Source organism: Sturnus vulgaris, chromosome 1 (assembly GCF_052056855.1).
Source record: "Sturnus vulgaris isolate bStuVul1 chromosome 1, bStuVul1.hap1, whole genome shotgun sequence".
Taxonomy (NCBI): Eukaryota; Metazoa; Chordata; class Aves; order Passeriformes; family Sturnidae; genus Sturnus; species Sturnus vulgaris.
In genome coordinates, this window is record NC_142243.1 from 71,779,436 (window position 1) to 71,795,346 (window position 15,911).

The 15,911-nt window shown below is 40.7% G+C and overlaps 1 protein-coding gene across 2 annotated transcripts in view; it reads right to left on the bottom strand.

Annotated features, from left to right (window-relative positions):
• The window catches only part of DSP (desmoplakin), a 38,825-nt gene that overhangs the window by 12,790 nt on the left and 10,124 nt on the right, over nucleotides 1-15,911 (bottom strand). For both annotated transcript variants that reach the window (XM_014885856.2, XM_014885857.2), the window contains exons 3-17: nucleotides 14,955-15,103; nucleotides 14,430-14,604; nucleotides 11,728-11,856; nucleotides 10,525-10,575; nucleotides 9,388-9,549; nucleotides 8,361-8,465; nucleotides 7,081-7,176; nucleotides 6,742-6,867; nucleotides 5,826-5,978; nucleotides 4,642-4,796; nucleotides 4,107-4,233; nucleotides 3,356-3,560; nucleotides 2,666-2,883; nucleotides 1,769-1,935; nucleotides 1,318-1,456 (exon numbers count right to left, since the gene is read on the bottom strand). In XM_014885856.2, coding sequence (XP_014741342.2) covers nucleotides 1,318-1,456; nucleotides 1,769-1,935; nucleotides 2,666-2,883; nucleotides 3,356-3,560; nucleotides 4,107-4,233; nucleotides 4,642-4,796; nucleotides 5,826-5,978; nucleotides 6,742-6,867; nucleotides 7,081-7,176; nucleotides 8,361-8,465; nucleotides 9,388-9,549; nucleotides 10,525-10,575; nucleotides 11,728-11,856; nucleotides 14,430-14,604; nucleotides 14,955-15,103 — 2,157 coding nt within the window. The remainder of the gene's footprint in view (nucleotides 1-1,317; nucleotides 1,457-1,768; nucleotides 1,936-2,665; nucleotides 2,884-3,355; nucleotides 3,561-4,106; nucleotides 4,234-4,641; nucleotides 4,797-5,825; nucleotides 5,979-6,741; nucleotides 6,868-7,080; nucleotides 7,177-8,360; nucleotides 8,466-9,387; nucleotides 9,550-10,524; nucleotides 10,576-11,727; nucleotides 11,857-14,429; nucleotides 14,605-14,954; nucleotides 15,104-15,911) is intronic.

Consider the following 15,911-nt stretch of genomic DNA (forward strand, 5'->3'; position numbering starts at 1 on the left):
AGCCTTCAGTGATATGCTCAAGCTTTTTTCTTTTTTTTTCTTTTTTTTTTTTTTGTGTAGCTCAAATTTATACCAGCTAAGAACAATTCCCAGCAACTGAACTGCAGCTCTCATTTGACATGATAAAAAGGTAACTGGGTTGTGTTTCATTTACACAACCTACACACTTTTTCTCTACTAAAGGTAAGAACAGAAAATAATGAAAGAGTTCTTGTTCTCACAAGTGTATTCAGTGTACAAAAGGAACAGCAAATAAAGGCAAATAAAAGGCTGAATCGGCAAGACAACTTTGTGCTCAGCAAAGCAGTTATTTCCCTTTTCCTCTTGTACAGGCTGGATACTTTTCACTCTAAGATTTGACACAGGCTCTATAGCAAAACCAGGACAGTCAACAACACTCATATTTACTTGATACACCTAGAGGACAACAAAGAAAATATAAATATTATAAATAAACACAAAGTATAGTGTACAAAAATGGGTTACAGAAACCTTCCATGCAGCTGCCCTTGCTGTGGGGGCAGCAACAACGAGGGAGTGGAAGAAGTAATAACCTGTATATTACTTTCAATAATTTAATAGAATCGCAGTTTCCTGAGTCGGAAATGACCCACAAGGATCACTGAGTCCAACTCCTGGCCTTGCACAGGACACCCCAAGAGTCACACCATGTACCTGAGAGCATTGTCCAAATGCTTTTTCAGCTCTGTCAGATTTGGTGCTGTGACCACTTCCCTGGGGAGCCTGTTCCAGTGCCCAAACACCCTCTGGGTGAAGAACCTTTTCCTGATATCCAACCTAAACCTCCCCTGAGACAGCTCCTTCCTATTCCCTTGGGTCCTGTCACTGGACCCAAGTCCAGTTACAAGAGATCAGTGTCTGCCCCTCCTCTTCCCCTTGTGAAGGAGCTGTAACTGCAATGAGGTCTCTCCTCAGTCTCCTTTTTCCCAGACTGAACAGACCAAGTGACCTCAGCCACTCCTCACACAGCTTCCTCAAACCCCTTCACCATTCTCACAGCCCTCTTTCGGAAGCTATCTAATAACTTTATATATTTTTTACCTTGTGGCACCTAAAACTGTGCACAAGACTCAAGGGGAGGCTGCATCACTGCAGAGCAGAGCAGGACAATCCCCTCCCTTAACCAGCCAGCAACACTGTGCCTCATTTAGAAAACATTGTATGTCTATACATAAAATACAATAGGATCAGCATTTCTATCTCCTGTGGTTTTGGACGGGTTTCCTCTGGCTCAATATATCAGTGCTGGCAGCTACAAATTTTGTTTTTCTGTGTCCTTGGATTTTGGTCCCTCACCTTCAGACAAGCCCGATAAGCCTCCACTTTATCAAGATCCAAAGGAACAGTCTCCTCTTCAGACAGTCTGACTTCAAAAACTCTGATCACATCTTCTGTTTGCAGAATAACCTGGAGCAGACACCTCAGTGCATTCAAGCTAAAATAAATGATACAAGGCAAATCCATTATGGACTAAGGAAGGAACAGTGATATTTTTAATTAATTGGAGATGATTGGCTGAAGAGAAAGACATTTCTGTGATACTCACGCTTCTCACTTTCTTTTTTTAAAGTGTTCCAGAAAAGAGAAGAAATTCCTATATCTGTTCATGTGTCTGTTTCTATCAACATGTACACAATTTGCAGAGAAGAAGGTGTAATTCTACACTACTGGTAACAAAAGGCAGCTTTCTGGACTAAGAATTATGGGAGAAAGTGAATATTTATTGCTATAGCCTCAATTTTCTTACCTGTCTAAGTAGCCAGCAGAAACACCATTAATATTTTCCAGTTTTTGAAAGAGGGCATTTATCTCTGATTGCAAGTACACATACTTCTCACAGCCTCTGAAGTTAGGCAGCAAGTCCTTGTGCTTATTGAGGGTTTCAGCCATTATTTGAGAGTCGTTCTGCACACCCTACGGAAAAAGAGAAGGCCTGGTTTACATGTTTTTGGTTGGCTGAATCATCATTCTATTCTATATTCATATGGAATTGGTCTCCTTATCCAAGCAGTCTGCTCTTATATAACCAGCTTGACTGAGGACTGCAGGAGTGGCTGAGCTTGCTTGCTTCAAGACAAGCACTATGGAGCAGTTTCTTTTTTTTGTCCACAACAGGTCATATGTCTTTTTGAGCATCCCTGCTCCAAAGCTCAGCTCTGACATGCCAAGGTCCTTTTGCTCTTGAGACCTTCACAACCTCATTGCCCCATGGGAATTTCTCATATGCTGAACCTGTTACTTTTTTTGTACCAATCTTCTCTCCGTGGTCTCCTACAAATCTGAAGAGCTAGGAGAGGGATAGTAAGTCTTGTGTACCCAGTCTGTATCCCACAGACAGCACTTTACAGGTAGGTGGTTAAGTGAAGTCCTTGGAAAAGGACTTTACTCTGGATGAGGCTTAACATGAATTCACAGGCATCTGACATCAGTCTTTCTGTATTTCTTGCCTGGCAGAATTTGATTTCTAAAATTCAAGAGTCAACTTTTTCTACTTGGAAGGCAAATTCTAATCCAAATCATTATGGTTAGCTTCCAACTGAGAATTTTCTGCACAGGATGTGTGTCTTTCCCAGATGATCATAAACAGAACTGCAGCACAGTCATACTGAGCTTGAGATGCTCAAAGACAAACATCCACAGTTACCTCTAGGTCCTTTATTCTGACTGAGAAGTCATGCATAGCCCCTTGATCCACTGCAAGAGGAGCTCTTTGAACCATCTGAATCTCAGAAGCTTCAATCTGACGCCGAAGTTTCTGAAGCTCCATCAGCAGCCACGCCTCCTGCTTATCATGCTCTCGGTTTCTCTCATTGACAATAATGGTGTTTGAGGAACCCACAGGACAGCTCTCAGTTGGGACCACTGTAAAATGAGTTGGGCAAGCATCAACTGCCAGAGAACAGAGCAGGAACACGTAGGAAGACAAGGCAGTGCCCAAGTGATCCAAGCACTGAGTTATCTGTATAACTGAGAACAGGTGGAAGACTTGGGCCCTTTGGCAGCCTGTTTCACGAAATAAAACCTCAACTTCACAAAAATACAAACTTGCTTCCTAATAACAGAAACATATCAGATGGACTAAATTCCTCTCATTCTCCCAGCAAGTTCCATGAATTCTGGAGCACTATTCCCAGATTCCCACCAAAAGAAGGAAGAACAAAATCTTCCTCTGTGTGTGGCCAGTTTTGTTATGTCAGGAGACAGCAGGACAGCTCTTGAACATATTCCCATTCATATGTTGAAGAGAACATTTTCACATAACAAGAATGCACCACCTCTGGAACAAAGAAACCCCAGCAACGCAAACTCTGCAAAAACCAGGATGCCAACAAACCTGTTTGTGGCTGTCGTGGTTGATTAGGCAGTTGTATGATCAAGGTTTGGTAGTGCTTCTGAGCATCAGTGAACTGAGTCTGGATCTTTCGCTTGTCTTCATCACCAAACATCTCTGAGCCTTGGCTGTTCCTGAGGAATTCTTGATAATGGATCTCCAGGTCGGTTATTATTTTTTGGTAATCTTCCTTACGCATTGTTTTCAGCTGAAATAAGGAAGAAGGGAATTTTGAAATAAAAGGAAATAAAAGCAATTGGGGAAGTTTTATGACTAGCTAATCATTAAGGAACAAATAAACCTACAAACTAATAAGCCTATAAAAAACTCAAAGTAATCACACTTTAGAATGAATCCTAACTAGGCTGCCTCTAAAAGTATGGTGCTAAGAGTTCCATCTGAGTTAATCTTCCTTGTTACCATCATTTCATAACTTAAGAGCAATTTAAAATTCTACCTCTCACTGTTTATCCACACCCTTGTACAGTGGGAACAAGTGCAGCAAGTATATAATAAATTCTCTAAGCTAATCTTCTTGCTTATCTGTGTTGTGTTTGAGTAGGAAAGCATTTTGTTTCTCCTTTAATAAAATTACCACTTCTACATGTGTGAGCGTTTGTGCAACCTAGCAAGAGGAAGGCCCATGGTTTTGTAGAACATACATCCACACGGGATACTGCAGGGTCTGCTTGGGCCAGCAGACATCAGGTCATGGATGTCTCTGGTCTGCAGGCAAGGCCAGCTGGTGTCTTACCTTGGCAATAGTCATGGCTCTGATTTTCTCAATGTCAATCATACAGTAATGCCAGGACACCAGGCTCTTCATGTTGATATACAGCTGGTTCCACAAAGCTAAAATAGCTTCATAGTATTGCTCAATTCTAGCATGAGGAAAAAAAAAAAAGGCATGATCAGAATGCATCTGTCCTTGCAGTATAGCTACAAAACATCTCAAGAAATATCCATCAGATGTGGAGTGTATTATGGCTCATTCTCTAAATTAAGAAAGGCTCATTGAAAAAATCTTAGAAATTAATTTATACCTGACTTTCATTAGTATAGATGAGAAAAGCTTCGTAGACATCAATGTTTAAACATTTCTAGGCCTCAGCCTAGATCCCAGCAAGTTTCACTGAAGTGAGTTTCCTCAAGTCTAGGGTCTAGTCCTTAATCCTCCACCTTTAGTGGCAGGGGGAGTGCACTCTGATCAAAGCACAGAACGTATTTTGCGACATTTTGAGTGAACTCTACCCCCAGAGGCAAGGGTCCAAACTCAGGCAGCAACTCACTTGGTAGCAAGATCCACTGCCAATGGATTGGGGGGCGGGATGATAAGACTGACAGATGGCACCAGCATATCCACTCCTCCGGGGCCGGTCACCAGCCACTTGCTGCGCTCATTGTTGTCCTTCAGGATGCACTCATCTCCCTTGCGCACCGTTTTCTGTAAGGGATGCAGAACAATGCTGTTCCTCAGCTAAGTAAGGTGAGGCTCCCAGGAGAGACAGACAAGCAAGATGCACCTAGATCACAGAAGCAGGAGTGCTTCCCAGCTGCCAAGCCTAGGTGTGTATCTCATATTGGGGCAATAGATTAGTACAGATAACCCCTTCTCCCTGAATCTATTTTCCACGTGAAGAAAACCCAAAAAAGCCCAAGAGTGAGCCAGGGAACACTCTGAGCAGTTGCCAGTCTGGTAGATCATCAGACCTGGGGCTTGCCCTGACAAAGACTGAATGTGGACACATGGCCTGGTAAGCTATGCAACCATGCATGGCTTTAAGCCAGTGAGATGAAGGCGTGAGGATATTTCGTGCTGCATCCATATTTGCAAAGGTACTGGGAGTGAGCGTGGCAGAGCCAGATTCACCAGCTTCAACTGCTAGAAATCCTGACACCAGGCAGCCACGGGTGTGGCCATGGTGCAGGAAAAAGCACATAAGCAGAAAGCACATCTAAATTTACTGTTAAAGAAAAAATACAGAAATAATCCCAAGAAGCCTCGGTACTGAGGAAGAAGAAAAAATCACCGTTCATTTCATAGCTCATCCAGAAAAGAAATAGGAATACTAATGAATAGCTGTATATTCCTCACTTTTGTTAGATGAATTGTTCACCTTAGGATCCAGAGAGGCACTGGAAAGGTGAACAATCACCAAAAAAAAGGTGTGGATGTTGAGAGGCATCTGTACAACAATTTTAATCCTATTATCAACAAGACTTTTATGTTCTAATTTGAAATATGAGTATTAATGCTATTTAATAAATTGATAATAGTAATTTTGACTAAATTTATTAACCAGTAAGAACCTACTTGTTTATTCATAATGGCAAGAAAGGCAGAGCTTCTTCTGTCAAAGAATTTCAAAGAGATAAAGGGGTTACACCTATCAGCTCTATGTTTTGCTTAGTAAGTAATTTGCAACTTCTAGTTTACATGACGTTCATGCTCAGCCAAAAAGGAATACAATACCAGATCCTGTTTGTAGTCACACAGAGCCTTGAGGATAATGGGCTTGTTACTTCGATAGTCTGGGTTACGTGGCTTCAGCTGCACAATCTTCCTGGATTTATTCACCAAACTCTGCACTTGCCTCTTGTATTCAAGAATTCTCTCTCGTTCATTCTGCAGAGATTAATTATATGTTATAATTTTATTCTAAAAAGAAAAGGCATCTAGTTCCCACTGCTTTATTAAGAGAGGGATACATGTGTAGCTTACAGTAGGCAAAACCTACTTTAGCTCCAGTGGAATGAGTTTTTGGCCGACAATGTAAAACTGCAGGTTTTTTTAAAAAGAGCATCTAACTAAGTATCTTTACAGCTGTGGCAAGGAGCAAAGTTTTCAAAATATGCATAGCACATTTTTCATACAGATCTTCAATGTGGTTAGAGTGATGTTTAAGAAACACAAGCATAAATTGAAAGAATCTAAAAAATGAATGCTAACAAAAAAAGGGAACAATTACACTTTCAAACTTAACTTCATCAATCGGCCTTGTATACCACTGACCATTTTTCTCTGATTTGGGACTGTAATGCTTAATTTATGATGAGAAAACAGCTGAAAAAACTTACTTCTATCCTTTCAAAGAGACTAGGGTGATAGAGTGACATGATGAATCATTTATCAAATGCATTTATCCTTTGAGGCAAAATCTATGCTACCACCTAAGAATAAAAGTATTCCTTTTCTTTTCATTTGTTAGCATGTCAGAAACTTGGGAATTTGTTGGACTCATTCCAGACTTAAAAATATAATGGTCTCAAGTTCATACAGTACTGTATTTAAACATTGTAGAGCACTTGGGTTTACATTTGGTATCCAAAGAGGGCAGCTGATTTCCCAGAAAAGCAGAACATAACCTGTCAGGCGAGTGTGACAGTACCTCCAGCTCTTTGATCTGCTCCAGCAAAGTCTGCAGTGACATGCTCTTATCACAGATGAACTTCTTTCTGATAGAGTCTTGTAAGTTTTTCAGGTAGCACTCTGTGGCTTGGGCCTCTTCAAAGAACTATGGGAGAAAAGTTGTGAATTTGGCTGTGCGTAGCTCTTAAAAATGTCTGCTAAAAATTGATGGGACTCCTTTAATAAGAAATCCCAGTTCACCTCTGGCACAATGGTAGCATTTATAACATGGCAACACTGTGCTATGCACAAAAAACGTACCTTTGATGGGATTCACACTTCTTTAAAAGTAGTGTTAATTTCCCACATCACTACTCACCTGGAAGTAAGCCGCATTCTCCTTCAGGTGAACATCAATACATTTGGTGATCTGAAGAATCCAGCTCCACTGAGTTTGCAATGTATCCATGTAGGCCTAAGAAAAACAGTAATATACACAATTCAGGCCACCACACTGATTTCTCTCCCACATCTAGACTCAAGCAAAATTATCTACGCTCCACACAAATGCAAATGAAAAATCTGCGAAAACAAATTCATGCACACCAGAATAGTGTAATTCATGCAAATTATTTCACAACTTCTAAGCATCCACCTAACTGAAATGAGTTAAATGCTTGTGAGACACAAAGAGAAATCTGTTCATGACCTGAATTTGTTTGATCAACATGAAGCCCCAGGTGCGTTAATAAAAAGGGGTGAAATGCACAAACAAATAAAGTGCAAATAAAGTATTTCAGCTGCAAATGGCCATGTTCTCCTTCTTTCAGGGAACACCTCCAAACATGATATTTTATGCTGGTTGTTTTAGATTCAAAATACTCAAGCAGCTATAATGTATGTTCTTTAAAAAAATAGACACAACTTTCACTTCACTGCTGGAGCTTAAAAGAATCTTTCCTTTAAGAGAGAAACTGACTACAGGAGAAATAGGATTTTACACAATATGGTAGCAGTTAACCAAGTAAACAGACTGAAAGGCAGAAAGGATTATTTTTTTCCTTTTAGCTTCTTCAGTTGCAGTGTTCTTACTCAAGTTGCACTCTTGAACTGCAACAAATGCAGCATTTCCTAATAAAATGAAATCTTCCAAATTGTTGTAGCTTTTTTAATTAAAGAGTACACCAAGCTGTGAAAGCAAAAGTGTCTTGGCTAAGCCATAGAAAGGCACTTTTAATTTCACCTACAGAAAGTATTTGCACCTGGATTAAACATAAACCCTCAACAAAGGGTGTGGCTTTTTTCAAAACATGCCTGCTAAGACAGCAGAACAGCAATGACATGTCTTCCTACCATAAATTCTGCTGCACTGTAGTCAGCTCAAATAAGATACAGCAATTTCAACACACTCAGGTAACTCCCTAAGCTTAGAATTAATTATTACTTGCATTTATCACCATGCAGTTGTTAATGGCCAGGTTTGTAGAGGAAGGTAGTAACATTTTTTAGAGAAGCTCATACAGTTGGGAAAAATGAACATGATTTTGGGCAGGCAAACCCCTCTTGAGCCCAAATGCAGCACTTTGTATGCAAACTTTCACTGAGAACTTTTCCCTTGCAACTAAAGGAGCAAGTGAAATCACACAAAGTCTAACTCACCTCGATTTTATCTGAAGCAGGATGCTGATTGAGCACTAGCTGGTCACTTTCTTGCTTCAGCTTGTTAAGTTCTTTTTCTTTAACCTCCAGTTCACTCATACGTTTCTAAATAACCAAAACACAGCATTAAACAAACTCCAAAGGTACACTGCACAGGATGATGTGCTTAAAATTTCCCAGATAGTTGTGATAATGTAAAATTATCCCCTCTAACACTATAAAGTGTTTCCCCTTAGGTGTATTGAAGTTAATTATGAAGACAGTAGAATCAAAGAAGGTGCAATCATCTCAATTCTAGTCTCTAGGCTTACTGTTGCAGAGAGCAAGGCACACAAAGTTCTGCCTTTCTTAAGAATGATGAAAGCATAAACGACTGCATCTTGCAACATCCACAACAACTGAACTAAAAAAAAAAAAAAGGCACCTCCATAATAGTGTGAACTTTCATTCCTTTTTCAATTTGGTGACCAGCTCCAATACTGGCTAAACAAACACACATGCTCAATTTCCCTACACACCCACAGACGACAGGGAGCAGGGCAAACTACACCTGGCCATGCATGCAATATGCTGCTGGCAGAACCATCAGAGGAAGAGAGGACAGCTCTGCTTCCTGGTGACAGATAATCAGGGCCAAATACAGGGACCTCTGACCCCTGCATAGTCCCAACAGGGAGAATTAAAACTGCCTGATTCGAGTCCCTCATTTTGGCACACCAGCACAATGACTGCGTGCACAAGCTGGAGGTGTTCGCTGGTCTGTAGCAGACTGCACCAAGAAGGCCACATTCCAAGGTCAAATAAACTATGACAACCCACTGAATGGGAGCAAAATCCTCCAAAAAATGTCCTGTCCTGACTCTAAAGGTTATTACCTAGTACTTTATTGAAAATTGTTGATAAAAAACCCCAGGAACTTCAAAAGAGTGAAGAAACACCCTGTGAGAGTCTCTCCCGAGAGGCTGTTCCTCCCTGACTATTCCAAGAGATGGCTGATAGAAAGCACGGGGAGGCTGAGCTATCTTACAGAGAAGGACTCCTGCTTCCTGGCAATATCAGTGTTCCTGTCACTCCAGTCATAGAGCAGCTCCTCTTCCTCACAGTCATTGATCCACATGATCTCTCTGCTGGTGGCCTGGATGAGGTTCTGGAACTGGCGAAGTTGATCCATTCTCTCAAAGGAATATTTCTGCAAGGAAGTACAGATGTGAGAAGCCATAAACACATAAATGCCTGAGCAGGGTGGAGAAAGGGAAGCCAAGGGCACAGCATGGCTTCTTTGCCCTTTTCTGTTGTTTGTTTTTTTTTTTAAATAACAGTAAAACCCACGTCTGTAAAACCTGTTGGCAATGGACAGCAGATGTGCCCAGGTTTATTGGACCATGAAATCTGTTGGCAATGGACAGTGGACAACGTGTCAGGATTTATAGAACAATGGGAACCTGATGTCAGCAGCTTCTCAAAGTTATTTCAAACACACATGTAGCAGACCTGTAGGCAGGCAAGCAAAAGGCATGGAGGGAAGCACAAGAAATGTCTGAACACTTAACATCCTTTTGCTTGCATTTGCAGCTCATAGTACAACCTTGATGTTATAGCAGCATCTTTTGTACAGTTGACACTTCAAGAAAAAATTCTTAGTCTTCACTTCATAATAACCATCCTGTTACTGGAAATCAGGTTGCCAGAAACCAGATTCTGATCCCAAGTGTTAAATAAGCCATTTGTACAAGATTCTCGCTGTGTTTTACATGAATATCTACAGCAGGGAAGATGCACAGCCCTACACAGAATTTGATTCTACTCCCACCTTTCAGTAACTTTTTAAGCTTTATACACAGCCTAATTTCATGACTATATTTACTTCTATTAAGGAGGTAGAGTTGTATTCTTCACCTGCTTAGTGACCAACTCCCTTCACCAGGTGCCAACTAGAAACTTCCTTGTGAGAGTAAGTCAATTATACAGCAGGCAATGCATTAATCTCAAGTCCATGACCGAAAATGAATCTTTCAGAAAATACAAAGCACTTTCTGTCTACTGCTGAATAGAATTATTTAAATGTGCATCTGTCACTCTGTCAAAACCTGAAGTGTCCCTTGAAAATCACACAGGTGATAATAAAGCAAACAAGGTCTCAGAAATTACCACATCCCATGCTTACCAGCAGGCCTTCATATTCTTCCTCCAGCTGATGAACTGCAGCCTTCTCCCGCTGGAATAGAGACAGTAAATACTTAGTGAGCCTTTTACAAGTTGCCTATTTGCTGGTATTTCCTTTACAGTGTCAATATCATAATAATTGCAGGTGGTAACCTACAAATGCCTGCAAGAGACACCTGTCAATAGCAGATTTGCTCGACTGGATGATTCAGGAAGTACAAAACCAAAGCTTGGACAAACATATTACTTTCAAGGATGCTTGGTATACAACCAAGTCTGCACATAATCTGTAACACCAAAACAACACTTGAAACTGGATTTCTTTCTGCACCAAACTCCTACACCAGCTAGTCCTAGAGCAAGCTTTGGAGATTATGAACTAGTATGAATTACGATGTGAGCAGACAGTTCCAGTCTTTATCCCCATTTCTACAGCTGGGAACCTGCCCAACCTTGGAACTGGTATTCCACAGGGCAGACTATCACCTTTCCTATCTGAAACAGAAGAGAAAAGGGAGAAAAATCCTTTTCACTCATCAGCTTGGTTGAGAGATCAAGGCTCCAGAACAGACTACCTTTTCTTTAGATAGAACTCTCTCCTGCCAAATAAAAGAAAAGATGAATGGAAATTAAATAAGCCTCCTCTCTCCTATACCTAACTGCTGGCATGATAGGAGAGGAAGTCAACACTGCATTTTCAGGTACTTCTTTATTCCAATCACAAAATTCAGAGGGCAACAGAATTCTCTGGTTAAAAAAAAAAAAAAAGAAAAATAATAACAGCACTCAAGAAAAGCTTTAATCTTAGCCTAGAATTTGGGCATTTTTCACAGAAAAAAAGCTGATGACTCAAGGCTGCATCTGAGCACCCACCTTTTTCTTTCACTTTCTTGTTTAATATACTGAGACAAAAAGTGAGAACCATAATTCTTAGTCATTTGTCTCACAAATAATATGGCAATATTTATTTGCCAGCCTTGGTGCACAACAACAAAAAGCTAAATAGCTACTAAATGTTTATTTCAAAATTCTGAGGACAGAAGTGAAAAACAAAATTATCAAGGAATTAAGAGCTGAAAGTGGTTGCTGTCACGACACCAGTGCTTCCTGAAGAGGATGAACTTTTCAACATTTCCTTTTTTAGTAGAACACCAGTAAGCCAATGCTATATACCAAGCAATGTGTAAGGGAGGACAGTAATTACCAGATCTGTTTTGACTTTGTCCAGGTGCCAACGATAGTCTCCAATGGCATTGTGAGTTCTCCTGTGCTCACCAATTTGTTGCTCAATGGATGCTGCATCAAACCCCCACTTTACTTGCTCCATTTCAACCTAGGAACAAGAAATAGGACTGGTACTTTCATTTCCAACATTATTGCCTAAATTGGAACATAAAGGAATGGAACTGAAGCAAACAGATTATGAGGTAGAGAGTAAAACTGAAATAAAGAGAAGTTCAGGATAGGGGTTTACAGTTTCTTTAAATTGCCATCAATTGAACTGTGTGACAGGCTCCCAAAGCAGAAGAAACAAAATAGGAAAAATATTTCAGTTGTTTATAGTTACACTAGATGAAGTACACTCAGTAGTGTATTTTCATCTGGTTTTCTTTGGACCAAATTGTTATTTTATGTTCTACAGTAAAATTATTTTCTTATCACTCTGAAAACAAACCATGACTTTATCAAACAATGCTATTTGTGCAATTCTTGTGAAAATGCCCAGTTAAGTTCTATAACCCAGTATACCAGATTTCCATTTTAATTTTGCTCATATAAACTTCAACAACCTCAGTTAAATGCAGTCACACTAAAAAAACTCCACAGACGATAAACTGAAATGATTAGAAAATGTGTTGTCTTGCATTTTGGCAACATTTATTGTAGGATGCCAAGCGAAAGTGTCTAGAAATAGCCTTGGAAAACAGTAATACACCTGCTAATTACTAACCTTGTTTCATTTTTTTCAAATATTAAAAGCCACTTAACTTTAAATTCAACTCCTCAAACTCTTTTATGCTGCAAAGATACACTATGACTCTGTCTGAATGCCTATCTGTGCACATGCCCAGTACAGAAAGAAGTATCCTAATCTTGGGTTGGGACTGAATTTGGTAATTACCAGCCTGGAGTCAAATCTCTATGAGTCAACAGATGATAATAAAGCCAGAACTCAAGCGTAGGGGTTCAAAGGCAGGGCTGAAAACAATCCAAGAAACGAAACCATTTTTCATTCAGCCATTTAAAAGTTAGAGGACTTTGACCCTTCACATTATATTTAAACAGTCTAAAGAGACTGTAGCAACAGTGGCAGTCGTGGCTGGCTGCCATATGTGAACAAAGGCTGTCTGGATCTCACCGCACTTTCCCCAGTTCCGCACTGGAAATTTGACCAACCCTCCCTACCAACTGATTCTCCTACCAGCAAACCATCCAGACAAAAACCAGAAAAACAGCAAAAAACTGAAGCTGCTCAGAACTTTTTCCCACATCTCATCACGTTATGAGGGGAAACATTATCCAAGTCTCAATGTGAGCAAGTAAAGGGACACAGGGAGGCACGACAGAAAGAAGCAGCATCGTGGCAAGTTCAAAATAAATTTTCCTGTTGAGGTAAGTGCTTACTGGCCCCACCTCAGCTTTGCTGTAGGGATGAATGGGAAAAAAGAGAGAGAGAGAGAGAGTCCTTTACTTTCACAGGAGGCTTAGTGTGGGAACACAGCTATAAAGCACTTGCTTATGCTCTGTGTGTTTAGCGAGGGGTGTTGGAGCAGGGCGTCATGTGGTGTCTTTGGGAGGTGCAGCCTGCTCACCATCTTTCATCGCTGGAAACGTGCCCAGAGTCTGTCCAACATCACTCCCCAAGCCACGGCAGGTCTGACAATCAGCCTCCTCTCCCACAGTATGTGTAGAGCAATACTGTTGGCTGTTGCTGTCCAGCCACAATGCTTATACACATTACCACTCAAGGAGTGCATCTCCCTTCCTCCCCTAAAACACACCACACTGAAAGACTAGACTATAACTAGCACTCACTTAAAAACACTGCAGCTCCACAGAGCTCTACCCTCCTCATCTGGTTTGCATAAAAGCCACCTGGCAATTGCCATATGCAGATAATAATGACAGAATCGCAACGCAACAACCTAATAAAGAGAGATAAAAATAATACTATTTCAGTTTGCAAAGAGTCTGCAATGTGTGACTTCAGTCACCTTGTTCCATCCTCCCTACCTGTCTCTCAGAAAGGGCTGTCCAACCACAAACTCACAACTTTCACTTCAGCAGCACAAAACCAGTGTCTGTTTTCCACTCCAGGTAACATCAGCAACAGCTGTGAATTGGCAATTTTTTTCTCAGATTGCAACAAACAGTAGCTTCAGCACTTCTGTGTGCATTTCAGCACTGACTTCTGAAAGCCTAGTCCTGTGGCAATCAGCTCTACCTCTCTGTGATAAAGACAGACTAGAGGGGAATAACAACTGTAGAACATGACAATGGTTAAATCTATAAAGATGGTCCTGTCTGTGTAAAGGGTAAAAATAAATATGAATCAAAGGAAATCTGTGCAAGGAAGGAAGGAAGGAGGGAAATACTGAGCACAATAATCTCTAACCAAATATGCCAATGCCTTCTGTTATGTTAATACCTATGTTTCATTTAGCTTTCAAAACTAACTTCCATACATTTTCCTCTGCAAAAAAGACCCCAATCCATATTTGGATTTCAGTGAGAATTCACTGTATGTACAATACTGGGAGGTAAAAAAAAGGAACTTGGAATAACATGCAAGCATTCATGTGTACCTTTACTTCTCTACTGACACCCAAAACATTACTACCTATGAGGTGATATTCATGAAAACACCAAGTTTTAGCATTGTCCCTGCGTTTTGCACAGATTTACCTTCTGCTGCCTCATCCAGCTTAAACATTCACTTGTGACACGTTTCGTGTACTCATCCCAGCCTGAGCCACTCTGAGAAGAGAAGCAGCCACCGCCTTTGGAGCTGGCCCTCCTGGCGCGGGGAACACTGATGGCTTTGTACAGGGCACGCATTTGCTCCTGGAGCTGAAGCAGCCTGAAAAGGAAGAAACCACTTAGTGTCTGCGAGCAAAGCACCCAGAAAAAAACACACAAACAATGGGATTTATCTCTCCTACTCGACCACCAACTATTCAAAACAGAGTGTTGAAAGCAAAGACCGTAGAAAAAATATACCGGCTAAAATTTCATGGAGACAACTAAGGCATGAATTTCTATCAGAAATATATTCTTGCAAGATCCTTCTCCATATTAGTGTGACCAAAAAGATTTAGTTCAAGCTTATTGTTTTCTATTACATCCTGCAACATCAGGGAAGGTGAGCACTTGAGGTACCATGAACTTTTATCAATCACATTCCTGACCCCAACCCTTCCCTGACAATACCTTTTCTGATACATGTCACAGGGCTGGCCCATCTGCCTCATCTCTCTGATCAGCCCATCCAGGATGTCCATTTGGTCATTCGCCTGTGCAAAGCAGTCTTCCAGATCCCTGTTCCCTCTAAGTGGGACACCATCTCCATATTTCAATTCCTATTGAAAAAAAAGGATGAGAGATTAAATTAAATATTCATCACCTTTGGTTGTCTTAAAAGAGATGCTATGAGGACTGTTTTTTTCTTTAGGAAGCATGACAAGCTTCAACTGCCAGGTCTCTGACTGCCAGTTTTAACTGGCAGAAGGTTGACAAGCAAAGGATCCACAGTCACTGGAAAGTGCTTATTAAAATAAAATATGGAAGAAAATTATTAAAATGTAATATCAAACAAAACTTTCCATAAAGAGCAGCACAACTTGATGTTTACTTCAGCGGAGCCAAGGCTTCACATGGTGTGCTAACTTCTTAAGACATTATGCTTTTGTGTTTAGAAGATGAGAAGGAAACATTGTCCTAGCAGGAGATGGTAGATATTGCTCCTGATTTTCTACAAGGTTCCCTGACATTCTAAGACTTCCCCCTCCTGCAAAAATGTGAGCAGTATTGTCTGCCTGGGTCCAGCTCCATGCCCCACCACATTTGCATCCCACCTAATCACCCAAAGTGTAGGCAATTTCCACGTCCCCTCTCAGAGCAGTTGGACCAGCATGGTCACGGTGTTTCAACTTGACCTCATGCCACACTGACACAGCCATGCTGAACAAAACATAATGCAGCTGTGACCTGATTCTGCAAATAGAATATTATGGACCTCACTGCTCTATCCCTTAGAAAGAAAAGAAAGAAACAAAACAAACAATGCGTGTTGTGGCACCAAGCTGGAACTAAACATCTCTTTCTTTCAACTTCACTAAAATAATATTAATCCTGAACAAAAGGCAGTATTTACTCTGGCATTGATTT